This window comes from Paralichthys olivaceus, chromosome 10 (genome assembly GCF_024713975.1).
Source record: "Paralichthys olivaceus isolate ysfri-2021 chromosome 10, ASM2471397v2, whole genome shotgun sequence".
In the NCBI taxonomy this organism is placed as follows: domain Eukaryota; kingdom Metazoa; phylum Chordata; class Actinopteri; order Pleuronectiformes; family Paralichthyidae; genus Paralichthys; species Paralichthys olivaceus.
The window spans coordinates 7367903-7384000 of NC_091102.1; the positions used below are offsets into that span (position 1 = coordinate 7367903).

General features: G+C 39.8%; 2 protein-coding genes across 3 annotated transcripts; one reads left to right on the forward strand and one right to left on the reverse strand.

The window, feature by feature from the left end:
• Positions 1-137: 137 nt before the first annotated feature.
• Positions 138-6139, reverse strand: mfsd9 (major facilitator superfamily domain containing 9). The gene is made up of 6 exons (XM_020100566.2): positions 5762-6139; positions 4360-4447; positions 3428-3471; positions 2510-2639; positions 2015-2224; positions 138-1929 (listed from the first exon to the last, which is right to left on the reverse strand). The coding sequence occupies exons 1-6, from the start codon at positions 5846-5848 to the stop codon at positions 1058-1060; spliced, it is 1431 nt and encodes a 476-aa protein (XP_019956125.1). The 5' UTR covers positions 5849-6139; the 3' UTR covers positions 138-1057.
• A 2416-nt stretch (positions 6140-8555) lies between these two features.
• tmem182a (transmembrane protein 182a) lies at positions 8556-14673 on the forward strand. Of its 2 annotated transcripts, XM_020100523.2 has the most exons (6): positions 8556-8977; positions 10428-10551; positions 11081-11107; positions 11849-11947; positions 12034-12171; positions 13056-14673. In XM_020100523.2, the coding sequence occupies exons 1-6, from the start codon at positions 8819-8821 to the stop codon at positions 13277-13279; spliced, it is 771 nt and encodes a 256-aa protein (XP_019956082.2). In that variant the 5' UTR covers positions 8556-8818; the 3' UTR covers positions 13280-14673. The 2 variants fall into 2 exon arrangements, with proteins under 2 accessions (XP_019956082.2, XP_019956083.2); XM_020100524.2 differs by lacking the exon at positions 11081-11107.
• Positions 14674-16098: the final 1425 nt, after the last annotated feature.

The following is a 16098-nucleotide window of genomic DNA, read 5'->3' on the forward strand; positions in this document are numbered from 1 at the left end:
GTGTTTCAGGAGCTTCAGGAGCAGCGTTTTCCCCCTTTACACACAAAAAACTATACAAGTGATGAAAGATACTAAAAAAGCATTATATGTCTCCTTCAATGTTTCATGTAGAATTCAAAACATAATTGACTCAAACATAGAAAACACTTTTTATTCATTGTGACATTTCTTACAAGATTTATCGTCTATAACATGAGCTTACACCATTTTCTTCTTTTTAAACAGTAATTCGATTTTTAAAGAAAACTGGTGCCTGGAAAACTGAGCTTAGTTCTTTATACGTCCATTTGAACGTAATTTACAATAAAGTAACAAATCTTTGTAACTGTGAAATTTAACAGTCAAAGACTAGAGCACACATTTGCTCATATACCACCGTGGGAACCATTTAAGTTGCAGTGCATTAGAAGAAACATTGAGGTAAAAATGTGTAAAACCAACTTGGCGACTCCTTAAGTACAACAAAGTGATCTATCAATTTATCAACCTCCAACAAGGAGGTTGTGTTTTCATCTGTTTGTTTGTTTGTCAGCAGGATCACTGGACGGATTGCCACTTAACTTGGTGGAAGGATGCAAAATGTGTCAAGAAAGATCCAGGTATTTTTTTCACTTTCTTTAAAATGTGTGTTTTTCAATATTTTGGTTGATTTCTCAGAAAAAAAAAAGATCTTGATGGGGAAAAAAAATGAGGGTGTCTAGGGAATTTATATTTTCGAGTGTGTATAATTTGGTTAAACAGTAAAAGTTCTTTAGGTGTTTGGTGTTTCATCAGCAGACCTTAACACTTTAGGGATTTTGGACAAAGTTGTGGTTACAAACATACAGTAGAAATCAAAGGCCATATATGTGTTATGAATCCTTTCTCCCAAAAAGTAGGACAGCACTGCTGGTGGTGACAAACCATTTTGACTCAGAAATCTGTCTGCAAAAGGCCAAACTATCAAGAAACATGCTTGAGTGGGACACATGGATCCCACTACTAGTCCTTCACAACTGGCCTCTCACTAGTAAGTGCACTTCTTTGGCTGGTGAATGTGCATTTTAAATGTTTTAAGTTACTCAGATTTTCCGAGTTTGGCTGTTTTGGTCATTCCTCTCCCGTCCCACTTTGGGATCCTGATGAGCAGTAAACCTACAGCTGCAAGAGCCAGGACCACTCCGAGACTCGGGGGACCACAGGGGCTGAACTCCTGAGCGAGACCCGAAAGGAGGGGAGCCAAGACGCGACCGACAGCTGTAACCGACTGCCCGGCACCAATCAGAGTCCCACTGGCCTGGACCCCTCCCCTCTGCAGCTCTAGGTCTGTGATGCACGTCCGTCCAATGCTGGTGGAAATGGCGAAGAAGGTGGAGGAGAGAACCACCTGCCAAACGTTGGGCGCGGCAGCATAGAGGAAGATAAGTGAGCAGGTGAGCACCGTGGAGTGAAGCAGCAGAGCAGCCATGTTGTTCCTGTAGAGCTGAGTGACGGGCCCCACCAGGAACCCGGCCAAGGCCCCCAAGGTGCTGCTGTAGCTGATCAGATAACCTGTCATCTTTGGTTTGAGCGAGAAACGCTCCTCCATGGCGAGAGAGAAGTTACTGTAGTAAAGCATGATAGCTATGCCCATCAGAAGACGCACCAGAAAGAGGTCCCACATGTCAGAGGAGGCGACCATTTTTATCCTGGAGCCCACTAACGACAGCTGTCTCCAAACAGGCTGCAGCAGAGACACCTCGCTCCACCGGAGACCACCTTGGTGCTTCCCTGGAGCTGTGGAGTCTGGTTGAGCGTCTCCTGCCGGCAGCGTGTGGTGTCCTTTTGCATGAGAACCATTCTGCACAGACTTCCAACAGTGGTCGTCATGACAACGTTTACTCAGGTCATTGCTGGAGTTTGTGTTACGGTGAACCAGGGTCTCGTTCCACGGCAGCATCCAAACCAGTCCTGGAGCGAAAAACACATTTTATCACATAAAAATGTAATTTCTCTTTTCTATTAAATCAGTTATTGCTCTCCATTTTCAACCCACCTGCATTCATGAGGAAGATGGCTGCACAGGTGAAGGAGGAGGTATAAAAGCCCCCTTCATGCTCGGTGAGGTAGCCACCCACCACAGGTCCCAGGATGAAGCCGACACTGGAGGCGGCATTAAAGTGTCCCATCACCAGAGGGCGCTCTGACTCGGACACCAGGTCAGAGAGCAGTGCTCTGCAGATTGACAGGGAGTGCTTGAACAGTCCTGAGACACACAACAGAGGGGGAGTAAGAACCTGTTTGATTTCCTGCACAGACTTCGGGTTCAAGATATTTTAAAGGAAGTGATTGTTGTGTATTCATGGATTGATTTATTCTTCCCTACAGGCTGTAGGAAACAGCTGTTGAAATATGTTAAAAAGGTTATTTTATTAGATGCACTGGTATCAGTACTCAGCCAATAATAGTAATGGTATCTGTCATTTGAATTTCTGCAGCTTGTGTGAACTTTGAAGAAGCCTCATGTTTTCTGACATGTGGTCCAACTCACCCACAGGTATCCGTGCGAGGACAAACAAAGGGATGCTGGTGGACATCCCCAGCAGGCCGTAGCCGAGAGCACTCAGCAGCAGACAGGTGAGCAGAGAGTACCTCCGTCCCACCACGTCACTCCAGCTGCCCTGCCACACGCGCACCGGGAATGACACATAACCACAAACTGAACTAAATATTTTCCAGGACATTCAGAGAACAGTTTAAGGATATTTCTACAATCATCTGGAGAAAAGTACAAATTTGACTTTTGACACAATAGATATTTTCTTTGAGCCTGACTTAAACATCCCAAAACCGAGCAGCCAAGGATGTTATACAAGCCTTTATTGGATTATCACCCCCTCTTTGGCTCTCACTCACTCGAAATAATAAAATTAGGACCAATTGAGTTTACTGTGTTCTGTACATAATCGGGTGGGCTTATCATAGAGACCAAGCTGTTCCTGTATCTGTACATTTATCGTGATTCAGCTGCTCTGCACAAGGGAATCGACAGATGACTCCTTATCCGTTTAATTTGTCGCATGACCCCTGAGAATGACCAATTTCAGGGCTGTGGGCGGCAGCAGAAAGATGTGGAGAGCGTCTTACATCAAATGCCTCGCTCGTGGCAGAGTGGTTGTGCATGTTTGAGTTACTTCCTGACAGCTTGTTTATGGTTTATGATTTTTCAGCGCACCATGCTGGACGTTAAGTCTGCCTGCGTGTGTGTGAACATGCAAAGTAACTGGATATGTTGTGTGACCACAATTGTCTTAAAACGACCAGTGTTTATTGTTTTCATGAAATACCAGAGATGACATTGAATTCCACCATTTTGGCCACTGGCTGTGAGCATGCCTTGTCAAGCAGCAGAGACTGGACAGACAGTTAGAGACAAAGACAGAAAGAGGGAAACCACGTCAATACTTACAACTATTGTGCTTGAGAAGAACTGTAAGATCCCATATGTAGACACTGCAACAGTTTCACATTTATTTGAATTCATGTTAGAAAGTAGTCACAGAGCATCATGTCTTTAAAACATATGAGCCTAAAGTGATTATGCTTTTGTAAATGTATAACATGAGATTCAGTATTAACTGCTTATACAATAAGGCAAACCCAGTGACTGTAAATAAAGAAACTAAACTAATTACAAACATAACTTATCAGAAACTATGAACAATCATCAGTGTGATAAGAACTACCTAAAATGATGGAAAGCATCTAAAAAAATTTATAATTTCACTCCATGTCCCATCCACAAGGAGGAGGCGAGGTTTATGACCTATACTGCAGTCAGCCCCCAGGTGGAGATCAAGACGCTATGGCTTCACTTTTTGGCGAGCTGTCATGCCATCTTAACGTGTAGAGTCTTAAATCATATTTCATATCATCATTGTATGTTAATCGTTTACATTTTAAAATGAGAGCATGAGTTATAAAATATGAATTAGAGTTTCTTAAATGACATGTTCAATTTCTTGTTTCATGTCCCACTGAAACTCTCTCTCTCATCTCTCACTGCAGCTTGAGCAACACATAAGTAGACGAAAGCACTGGCAAATTGAAAAACACAACGATCACTCTCCACAGTTCTGTTTTGTTCTTTGCAACTAACACTGTTTCTGTATTTGCCTGTGTTTTCTGTATCCAGTTCATTCATTAATTAGTTAGCTGATTTTATTGGAAATGTGTTGTGATGTATCTCATCCTCAGATGAGCAGATCAATCCTTGGTTGTAAAACCTGTTTTCCAGGCTGCAAACTGATTTTGCATTAATAATTAGGATGCAACAAAGGAACCTATATCTGCTGCTACAGAAGCTGAATAAAATATTTGTTTGTATTAGACACACCTTACCTACTATACCGGCCACAGTGGGACTGGCTCCAAGAGCCTTCACGTGGTGGCTCAGCAGCGGGATGATCATGCTCACCCCAAACAAGTCCTGAGAAAGAGTGAGGAGGTGAAGGGGAGAGAATGAAACCAGATACATCAAACTGATATTCACAGTAGAAACCTGTACATCACACAGACAATATAAAACCAGCGCTGAGTGTTCATCACAGAGAGTCTGGACAAAGTTATGAAAGTCCAACAAAGCTGTTCATCCTGTTTATCTGCGTTGCTCAAAAGAAGCTTGATTCAAGTCACACAGCAATTCCTTCAGTGTCCCACCAGTGTCCAACCTATTACACTAATTGCTTAACTTTCAGTAGCATTACTGTGCCGGCCGACATTTTCTGTCTTCTCCTGTGCATGAATGTGAGCTGCACCGGATCTTTAACACATTTATTTCAACCACACAGGCTAAATGTGAAGTTAAATCTGTGAAAAATGACTTGGGTTCTCACTATTATACTTTCTTTTAAAAATATGTACAACTGCCAAATGATTGATTAACATAACTTTTGTCATGGAGATCATGTCCTTGTTTTCAAGTAAGGACTAGTCCTCTGCAACATGTTTTTCTAACAGTGAAGCTTTGAAGAGGCACACCTCAATACACAGGTGTCAAAACAACCTGCCATTTCCCACCTGCCGCCCTAATGCTGCACCTGAAGATACAATTCAAAATAACCAAACACACCAAATCTGTGTGTAAATAACATACATTAATTTTGATTTATAAGTGTTTAACTTGTATAATTTAGTCTATGTCAATAATCATCTATCCTGAGTTAGCTTGGCCACATATAGTTCCATCATATTTTTCCAATTTACAAAGAATGTTTTATAATCCTTTAACTGTATCTCTGCAGGAGACTATTTAAACCACAATTGACAAAAGTGTTTTACTTTTTTTCCAATTCTATCTGCAGGTGATTCTGACATTAGATTTGTGTCAGATTTGTTCATTTTCTTGACGAAGAAACTTTTACATTTTACTGCTGAAGATGTGTTGAATGTTGAAAGAAGATGATCAAGTTGCAATTAAGACTTCATACATTTATATTTAGTACAATAACATATTTATTAGTATTTAAATACTTTTAAAGACCCGATTTACCTGAATTAACTTCTCTCTCAGTGAGAATGTTTAGAAAATTATATTAAAAATATATTTTAAAAAACTATTATTTGCATATAATAAGACTTTTAACATGTAACTGGCTTCATCATGACCATTGTACTCAGATTCCAGGGTGCTTTTCTGATTCCAATGCAGACAGGCTGGAACTCCTGGAGGAGTATTTACTGTATCCACATGAAACCTGTGAGGGCATGACGCTGCGGTGCGGACCAGCTGACAGCTACTCACCAGGAAGCCCACCACACAGATGCATTGTTGGGTCCTCGTCCTTCCTGCGGGTCGGAGACATGAAGGACGACATGTCAGCTCGTTCATCCTCCAGCTGTGACGGTGCAGCGGCTGCGGCCAAAGCGCAGCGGCTCTTCCGCTCCACTCAACCAACGCGTCTCCGTCCCGGCCGGGCGGGGGTCTCACGGGCAGGGAAGAGCTGCCGGCTTGGGACCCTCTGCTCGGATGTGCCCGCTGTGAACGGTGGTAGATTTGAAACACAAGTGTAAAACCCGAGTCCGTCCATTAATGTCGCTGTACAAGTCGCGGTTCATCTTTGTCCCGGGTTGAATCGTCGCGTTGCTCGCGCTGACTCCCCCCGCGGCGGCTCCCACAGATGGACTCTTCCACTGACGTCACAGGAATGAATCCCGGAAATTGTCATCCATGAAGAAAAAGAAAAATGTTCAATGGAGGAGAAACATGAAAAGTTTTTATTGAGCTGATGAAGACTTAAAGACCTCTAATGGAACAAAAAAAATACTGTGATTTCATAATTGAGCATGTATTTAATTAATTAATTAATTAATTTTCTATTATGGTTTTAATAATTGTTATTTTATGTCATTTCCTTTGTGCATAATGTGATCTGTTATGTATGATTTGTCAATGCCCTGTTGTTTGTACATTTCAAGTTTTCAATACAAAAAACGTTTTGTAGAGATTACTTGAAATCTGGAAAGTTTTGATTCTATAAAAAGTAAAAATGATAAATCTTGTTGTATATTTGTTTTTATTTCAATGCTTGATTATGTTTATACATATGTACAATGTCTTATTAAATGTGTTATCAACACTTGTAACTGGTACAGTTGTTTACTTGACAATTATAAAATAAACAGAAAAACATTTACGTCACGCTCACTGCCATGATAAAGATGAATGAATTAAACAAATAGAAACAAAGCAAACAACTAAATGACAATTGTCAATCACACCATCCATCCTTTTCATAAACAATACTGGTGAAGGCATATTCGCTTTTGACTGTGTGGAGCAACTGAGTCACTCTGTCACCACCTGCTGGACAAACTGTCCAAAACATTACAAACAACACAACACTCAAATTAATTCAGGGAGTTTTTTTACATTTTTTACTGGCAGCAGTACTCGAATATCAGTATATTTCTATGAGCTAGGAAATCTCTTTATCACAAAGATCCGAAAAGTCACGAAGTAACACATTATTGTTGAGTTGTCTCCAGAGTTTGGTGGTTGTTTCAGTTCGTGAGCTTATACGTTCAAATACAGTTTATAATAATCCAAATACATGAACCATAAACATATCATAATTTGCATAATTGCATATACTAGTTTTTATGCCATTCATATTCATTTATATTTTGTATATTTACTTACACTTAAGTAGTGCATTCATATTATTACTTACTGTTGCCTATTTTGACTCTTGCTGCTGTAATATTGCAAAGTTCTCCCCATTGTAGGAATAATAAAGGTATATCTGAAACTGAAAACTAACCAGTCTCACCAGCAGCTGCTTACATGAAGGCCAGGAAAGAGATGCTCAATTTATCAAAATGGAACTCAGACTGTTGGTATAGAACACCCACACACCCACACACATACACACACACACAGGCCTGGGTCACATCAGTGTGTAAATTGGCCAGTGTCTACATTTAGGTTCACTGCTAAATGTTCCCCTTAGATGCTAATAAACCAGAGTTTTCTCCACCTCACTTTGACATGTATACTACAAAATAAGTTTTTAATCCTGTTTCTACTTTAGTACATAATTTAACGGTCACCAGAATAAGATTCAGGTTACTACTGTTTCAGAGAAGGTTTAAACCATTTCTGTTTTGTCAAGTCGTGTGGCCGTTTGTTTATGTTAAACTTCTTTCTTTTCTGTGTGCATTAGTGTCACTGTAGTGTCACTTGTATTCACTTCTTTTATTCAGAGCACGTTTGCAGATCGTTTTATAATATTGATCAATTTACTTCTATTTTGATGTTCAGCCCTTTGTATAAATTCAATTTAGATTTATTTGACATAGCACTATTTCCCAGAGCAAAGTCACTGTCATAATGTGCCTCTCATAAATAAAATAACGCCAGTAAATAATAGATATATACAGTAAAAGACAATGCAAACAGAAGCATAATAAAAATGCATGGTTTCAAAACTATAAAGCACAAGGTGAGACAAAGGCTGATTTGAATAAATGGGTTTTCAGTTTATAGGCTAAAACAGATGCTGCAGAACGAAGTCGGTAGAAAGACAATTCCATAAAGTTGGAACCATAACTTTAAATCCACTGACACCTTTTAGTTTTAAGACAAGCACATGGGATGACCACTACCTTCATTTTCGGTATTTTGTTTCATGTAATTTATGTTGCATATCTGTAAAATCACTTAAATGTGTATGTTTAGTTTAACATTTATAAAACTCATTTTTATAATTATTTCAAATAAACTGGCGTCTGATACAAATAGAATTGATGCAGAAAAGGATCTTTTGCACTAAATTCACCCCCACCTTCAGGAAATGGTACATGGTGTGTGTGTCTGTTTATGAGTATGTTGTGCTGGTGGGGCAGAAGCTTTGGTGCAGGGCTACACCTCGTTTCTGTCCGTTCAGTCTCACCCTGGCTTGACATTCCCGTACAGATGCCGGGTGTCCAGTTGCCACGGGTTATTTCTGTGATGATCCCCCTTTCCTTCACACGCTCAGCCCCAAGCAGCCGCCCTCAATCAGACCCCCAAAATAGCCCAGGGCTGTTGGGTGTGGGTGGTATGGCTGCAGACCCCAGAGGAGGGTACAGTGCAGAGGAGACATGTGCATAACTTTGTCTTCCCATAACACAGACAGGAGGGACAGGAGAGGAGTCAAGATCCTGTGACCCCACCACCCTATCTCACTCAGCGGATACCACAGTGCAAGAGGAGTGGCTGTTTCTGCCTCTGCTTGTCACATGCGCTCACTGTAGTCGGAGGGGAAAGTCATACTGAGTGTGGGCCTCCAGTCGTCGAGTGGCTGGTCAATCTTGGACCATGAAGCTGAGCGTGGCGTTGTTTTTTGCGGGCCTCTTCGGGGCGCTGGCAGCCGTGTTCATTCTCCTCTCTTTTGGAACTGATTACTGGCTGCTTGCCTCAGAGAGCTGCCACCCAAATCCTGAAGGCACCGTTGGGCCTGTTGGTGTGACTATAGAGGTGGGTGTCAGAAGATAGTCAGATATCATTTATTGAATCTACTCTGCTTATTTGGTGTCATATTATTTGTAGGCTGAAAATGTTCATATTAGTCACTTGTGGAGATAAAATGAGGTCAGTTGTTGCTTCTATAAAACCACAGACAAATCAAGCTCAGTAAATTTGTTTTGAGGTATTAAAGCTGTATTTACTTTCTTAAATGTTATATTTTGGCCCTTAAACTATAATTAACGCTGCTTCTCCTGTTTCAGAGATTGTGATCAGTTGCCTCAATCATTCCCAGTAAACTGCAGAGGAGTGAGGCATCCGCGCAGGGATGTATCATGTAATCAGACACTGTTTAATGTACTGTGTGTGCAGCTTTGCAGTGACAGAGCCATAGCCCCGATGATAGAAATACAAATACCAGTGGGGACCACTGGTATGATACATGTATTAAATATCACCGACAAGGACACATGACTTTATCGTGGGCTCAGATAATTCTGGAATTGAGACATGACACCATCACAATAAAACTAAAGTGGGCCTTGGTATGTACACTACATAGTAAAGCAACGTGACTTCAGTTTAATCAATTCTAAAGTATTATTTTTAGAGCTTAATTATTACAGGATCCAGTCAGAAATTCATTGATCGGACAGTTCAGTAGGGTTGTTGGCTTCCTATAGGTTTGTGCTGCTCCTCAGCTTCTGGCGTGTTTGATATGATGGTCACATGCTTGGTATGATGGTTAATATTAGCCTGTAGAAGAAATGTGCGTTGGGAATCTGTCCAATCACATTCTTCTTTTGGGGAAGTCCTGACCCCCTAGGGTTGGAAGCCAATGTTCTTAAGCATAGATTGGAGTCGTCATCAGGGGCGGAGTGAAACAACAATTCAGGCCATCCTGGGACACCGTGTTCATGCAAACCACCATGCTGCTAACTTTGTCTGTTGATGAAACAGCTAACAGACTTGTCATACATTTGACCACTGTCTTCATCTGGGAGGAAAGATCTCTATAACTTTTATAAAATAGAAGCGTGGGACCAACAAGTAGTCTTCTGACCCCTGCACACCCTGTATTAACCTTGACTTGGCTAATTTACGTCATGCAGGTCTCAAAATTCTCTGAGTGGTATGTTATGGATGATGAAACAGGCACTCAAGGACGTCTGTTTTTGCTTACATGCAAAAATAATGACCACCAATGATGAGGGTTTCCTGAACGGGAACATCCCCTACCTGCACACCCGCACGGCACCAAACCAGACTAAGGTCAGAGCTGCTGGCTCAGCTCAACCCTTTGACCTGGATCAGCAGCTGCTCCTTCCCACTGTGGCTCCACACTCACCACCTGCCTAATAAGCTCTAGAGACTTTAAAATTACATTGACAGATAGCATTGTTGTACAATGCATCCACAAATATTAATATGTCAATATTCTTTATTATCATCTTCCTCCCAGCGAGGAGATGTGATGTTGCAGGAGGATCATAAGGATGTAACTCTGTACCATGAGGGCTTCTTCTGGAAGTGTTCCTTTGGAGGCAACACGGATGATGACGACCTGCTGTGGAAACTCTGGTTCAGTAAGTGAAACACATGACATTAATACTTAAAGCTTGTGTTGACATTATCTTTATTTTTCATGGATGTTATAAAAACCCAGTAAAAAAAAGTAATGTTGTGGTAAAATCTTTAGAAAAAAGTGACAAATTACTGAAATAACCGTTAACTGAGGCCATGATTTCTATAGTTTGCCTTCAATTCATGTTTAACTCACAAACCACCTTGTAACTGTGTTTTTAAAAGTGCTACATACAAAAGTTTATTGTTCTTATTTATTATTATAAAATATTTGAAACACAGAATATTAAACGTATTTCATATTTCTGTTATATGTATGTACAGATAACGTATATTCCTCCTTTTTGTTTAAACAGAAAGTAACTTCCGAAGAGAGAATATAACCTCTGGTTTAATGAGGTCAACTTTCCTGTTTGTCCTACTTTGGATTAACTGAAATTTGGGACTTGGAGGGGACACTGCTGTGTTAAAGCTTCTGTTAATTACCAGTACAGAGCATGTGAACATCCATTGTATTTTTATATTTTACAGCTGGTGTCTCTGAGACCCTAAACACAGGTAAAGCATCACTTTTTGTAGCAGATTCCTGAAACACCTCATCAGTTAAGCATTTTTAAAAAAGTTTCTCTTTATTCTTCTGCCTTCTGAAGCTGATGATTGGTGAGTGCAGGAAACCATTCTCCTCCAGTCTTATTCTTCCACACAGTCACACAGCGTCACTACGACTCAGCTGCAGAATCAATCACCAGCTTCTGATTGGCTGCTTCTCTCTGTCTAAAGAAAGTGTTTGGCGACACAGTGGTAGAAACCCTCTCATGTGACTTTTTAAGAGAAAAGTGCCATGTGATGTTATTGTGGTCGCTTGTCAGATGATTGTGTGTCCTCGATTTTCTGATGGGGGACTTTGAATGGTGGTTCATTGTCAGAAACAGCCTCGAGCGCTGAAAGGACCTTGTGAGGTTCTGTGGAATTTCACATGGTGGAAGAAAAGAGAGACAGGAGAGTGGAGGAGGAATATTAAAAGCATCAGAGGAAAAAGGATTGCTAACTTTTTTGTTAGCACTTATAACTTTTGCTGCATCCTAATCTATGAAAACTAAACGTAAACATTGATTGCAGTCAAAGTTCACGACAGAAATACGATGACTAAAAAGTTACAAATGAAGTGAAATACAATTCTTTTTTGTGTCAAATAAAAAAAATCAGGAGGGAATAAGACTTTTTCTATATAACTGGGATCTCCTCTACCTGAAAAATGGCATTTTCATGTCTTTGTTAATTTATTCTTTCCGTCTCCAGCAAATCAGCCACACTCCAAAGTGTGCATGCACGCCTATCTCTTCCCATTCCCTGTGTCTCATCAGACCCACAATGCCACAGAGTACGATTCTGCTATAAGTAAGCATTTTCTTCCTATTTGTTAAGACTGTATTCCTCTGAAAGTTGCTCTTTGTGCAGCTGGCTGAATGTGCTTGTTTGTCCAGTCTACAGAGGCTTCTGGAGCATCTTCATGCTCATTGGTGTGGCAGCTGTGGTGCTCGGTGGGTTCATCATCATCTGTGCTGCTCCATTCGCCAGCCACCGCCTCTATAAAGCAGGAGGAGGCCTCTTCCTGACATCGGGTGAGACTTTAAAAATTTGGTTTTATGCTACTCACACTATACATTTATTTGACAGTACTACTGTCACTACAACATTGGATTACTTTGTCTTTAAAACTGGATCCACCTTGACCAATACTAGGAAAATTGTGCTTAAAAATTGATTTATCAGGATCATCACATTTTAAAAGGTCATGTCTATAAAAATAATATCAAACAAACTGACACATTTTCTACAGAGTGACTTAATTTTAGAAAATTATGCACATTTAATTGATAATAATGATGTACTTCAACTTAAGTAAGATTATAAATGCTGGACTTTGACTTGCTGATGAAGAAAAAAACATATATTTAGTTGTTTGATGAGAATGACTGATTTTCCTGGTGGCAAGCACAGTAGTAAACAAATAAAGAGTCTCAGCTGTTCTGACTTGAATATATGAGTTTATTATAACAGTTGCAGTAAAACAGAAACATATTTAGCTATATTTGACCATATGGGACTGAACAGATGATAAGTATATAGACAATTCATTTTAGGATCACCATTATCTTGAAAGACTCATACCGTATCTTCATCGTATCCTCATGCCAGAGATAGCATGGCAGCTCCTAACACCAAACACAATCTAATCTACATACCAGATTTGTTGAAGAATACATACATGTCACACACAATATGAAAAGTTGTAGGTGATTCATGAAGTCATAAATTCCCAGACACTTGCATTGGTGAAATTTTATCTTTGTATGATGAGCATCTGAATAACACTGGTTAGATATTTGTTTTGTCTCCTGTTGTGGATCTACAGGTTAGTGTGTATATATACATATATATACAGTATATAAGCATATAATTTCAATCATTACATCTCGACCTGTGTCGTTCTTCTCTGTTCCAGGTATTTTCCTGCTGTGTGTGGTTGTGATGTACGTACTGTGGCTGCAGGTGCTGGACGTAGTGGAAGTCTACATCAACCACCAGCGCTCAACGCTGTGTCCAAACTTCCAACTGTCCATCAGCTATGGTCTATCCTTCATGTTTGCCCCCATTGGCATCTTCTTCTGCCTCCTGTCTGGCCTTCTTTTCCTCCTCATCGGCAGAACCATCAAGATTCACTGTTGACTTTAACCCTGATATACGGTCTGGAGATGTTTCAGGGTTTTTTCTTTTTCTTCTTTTCTTTTTTTGAACCCAAATATCTTTACTCTTTTTGCTGCAGGAGCATTTAGATAGATCACAGCTTTGTGGTATAAATAATCTGACAAGTTTGGACATTTTGTTCAAGGATAAAAATATTGCTCATCTACTGTATTTTTGTATCATTATAATCCCTCCCTGCATTGAACTACATTCAACTGAGCTTTGTTCCCAGATAGCGTCTGTGGGCCACTTCAGGCAATGATGCAGCGCTTGTGGCCTCTTGTGGTGTCAACAAATTGGATGTGAGCCTAAAGTGGCCCCTGGGCTAAATAATGGCTATGGCTAACTTGTGGCCCAGATCTGGCAAAAAGGAGCGAACCGCCCATGTGCCATCATTCCATGCAGCATGTGGGCCGAATGTGGGCCGAACCTGGGCCATAACTATTTCGCTCTGTGGGTTACATATAGTGTTGTGCTATCTGTAGGTTGTAGATACAGTATAAATATCTGAGGTGCATAACACATAACTTTGAATGTTGTGTGTTGACGGTTATGAGGCTTATGAGTGTTTAGTTTTGAAATGCAAAAGTACCTGAAATTGAATGTTGATGAGAAAATATTTTGTTATTTAGAATATATTTTGTTTGCACGCGAAAATGTTCTCTGTTTGAACAAGTAATTATAAAATATATTTTTGCTTTGTACAGTATAAATTAATAAAACAATGAGCAAAATAGAATGCTTATAAGGTGGTATGATCATTCTATATGCAGTAAGAAGAAGTCAGCGTACTTAAAAAGAAACACAGAACTAATCTGTGTTCAGTTTAAATGATGAGGCTGATCCCATGAAAAGACTTCCCCAACCTCCACTTCGTCTGTTCAACTCCAAATCACAAATATATGCTTTCATCAGAACCTTTTACTAATCACAAAGTCAGGGTTTGATTTCTGCATCACAAGTCGTTCCTGAATGATGTGTGATAGTAAAATCGTTGCATATAGAAGCAGTGTATGAGTTTTTTTGAGTGGTCCATGAGACTGGAAAAGCTCTATATAAATACCATTTATATAATATGTGTACCATTCACTTGTTGGGAGCTATTTCTTCCTGCAGAATAAACACATAGTACACTCTGCTGATTTTTTTTTTAGCAGAACAGCTTCACCTCAGTTTACACTACAGAACCCACGTTCATGATGATGAAGAAACATCAAGTGCAACAATGATGTGTTTTTAATAATCTGAGCTCTATGGCACAGAGAAATACACTCACTCTCTTATTTGAATTTATCATGTTTTTATTTTCATCTATATTGTATGTAAAGCACTTTGAGCTACATTACTTGCTATACAAATAAAGTGTTATATTATCATTATTATTATTATTATTATTATTATTATTATATTACTGGGTCTTTTTATGGGATTTTTTTCAAGAAATATATATAAAATCTAATCAGACTAAGATGCATAATCAAATATTTACATTTTCATTGAGTGTTTTGTTTTTATTACTACTTCTGTATATAGCCTGAAACTGTGCTGTTGTTTTGTCATGTTTGTTTTTTGAAATTATTTTTTTTATGTTGCTTGTATGTAACTGTTTTATGTTGCTTTTTTCACTTAGTCCATCTTCACAGTGAGTTATAGCACAGTGTGATCTGAGATTCAAACATAACTCAAAAATGTTTCTGTGATTTGTCTGCCAACAAAGAAAACATGGAGAAGATAAGCTTTGATTGGTAAAATAAAGAAGTATATTTCACATAAGAAACTAGAAAAGGGTTTGCATTGTTTAATACAGACCTTTCCAAAAGATAACTCTGCATGCATCTAAAATCATTAGTGCAATTCTACAGAAGATTATGGAGAAGAGGCTCTAATCAGGAGAACACAACAGATGTGACTCTGAAATAGGGAAAATAATTTCCACATGTAATACATTTACTTCTTTGCTTCTACTTTGTCATCATACAGCCACAAATGTGATTGTTGTAACAAAGGCCTAGACAAATCCAACAGATTCCCCCAAAATTCCATCAGATGGCGCTCTTGTCTCACTTGAGCCACACGTCGACTTGCACCCTGAGAGGCACAAATCCCATTTTCTTATCTGGAGTCTATGTGGAGGGTATATGGCGTTATGCATTTAATCATAACTTCAGAGGGGCTGATCTGTAGATGAAAGAATTCACACCTTGGCTGACAGACGGACTGTAATTTCACTCATGAATGGAGCATTTGATCAGGATCTGAATGGACCCCTGTGTGGACTCTCATGTGTCTGTATCAACGCTGAGGCTTTATAATATACTTATCATACATAGGGAAATGCATCCGCGGTTGGAGAGTGACACAATGTGAGGCATTGATTACTGCGTGAGATTGACTTCGCCTTCGTAGTAGACTCTTGTGATGGAGATTCACACTTCCAAAATTTCTGAATTTCTTATTGCCGTCCACATGGGAGGAGTGGCCTCAGCAGAACTAGAAGCCACGTCGAGGTAAACCACTGCAGGTCAGACGAGGAGGCTGCAGAGGTTGGCAGATGCTAATAAATTGCAAGATAAGATCACAAGATTTGTCCTGTTTCATGTCCTCTCAGGAAGGTCTCCCAGAGAAAAGACATTTCTTATCTTGGTGGACTTCCTGGTTTAAATGAAATCCTATTAAGATGAAAAAAAGGTTTAATCATTTCTCCATCCATATCCAAATGAGCATGTGTGTGAGAGGGTGAGTTTTAGAGCAGGTGAGGAGGAAGCCACCTCCAGGAGAAGCCTGGGCCTTGCAGTCAGTAA

What these genes read in the sequence shown, in the direction of transcription:
- mfsd9 (XM_020100566.2), bottom strand. Translation starts at nt 5,848, where the DNA reads ATGAACGAGCTGACATGTCGTCCTTCATGTCTCCGACCCGCAGGAAGG. An exon ending in CACTGTGGCCGGTATAGTAG is followed by an intron (nt 3,472 to 4,359) that starts GTAAGGTGTGTC and finishes AAACTGTTGCAG; the next exon opens with TGTCTACATATGGGATCTTA. An exon ending in TCTTCTCAAGCACAATAGTT is followed by an intron (nt 2,640 to 3,427) that starts GTAAGTATTGAC and finishes CGCGTGTGGCAG; the next exon opens with GGCAGCTGGAGTGACGTGGT.
- tmem182a (XM_020100523.2), top strand. Translation starts at nt 8,819, where the DNA reads ATGAAGCTGAGCGTGGCGTTGTTTTTTGCGGGCCTCTTCGGGGCGCTG. An exon ending in GCTGTGGAAACTCTGGTTCA is followed by an intron (nt 10,552 to 11,080) that starts GTAAGTGAAACA and finishes TATATTTTACAG; the next exon opens with CTGGTGTCTCTGAGACCCTA. An exon ending in AGAGTACGATTCTGCTATAA is followed by an intron (nt 11,948 to 12,033) that starts GTAAGCATTTTC and finishes TTGTTTGTCCAG; the next exon opens with TCTACAGAGGCTTCTGGAGC.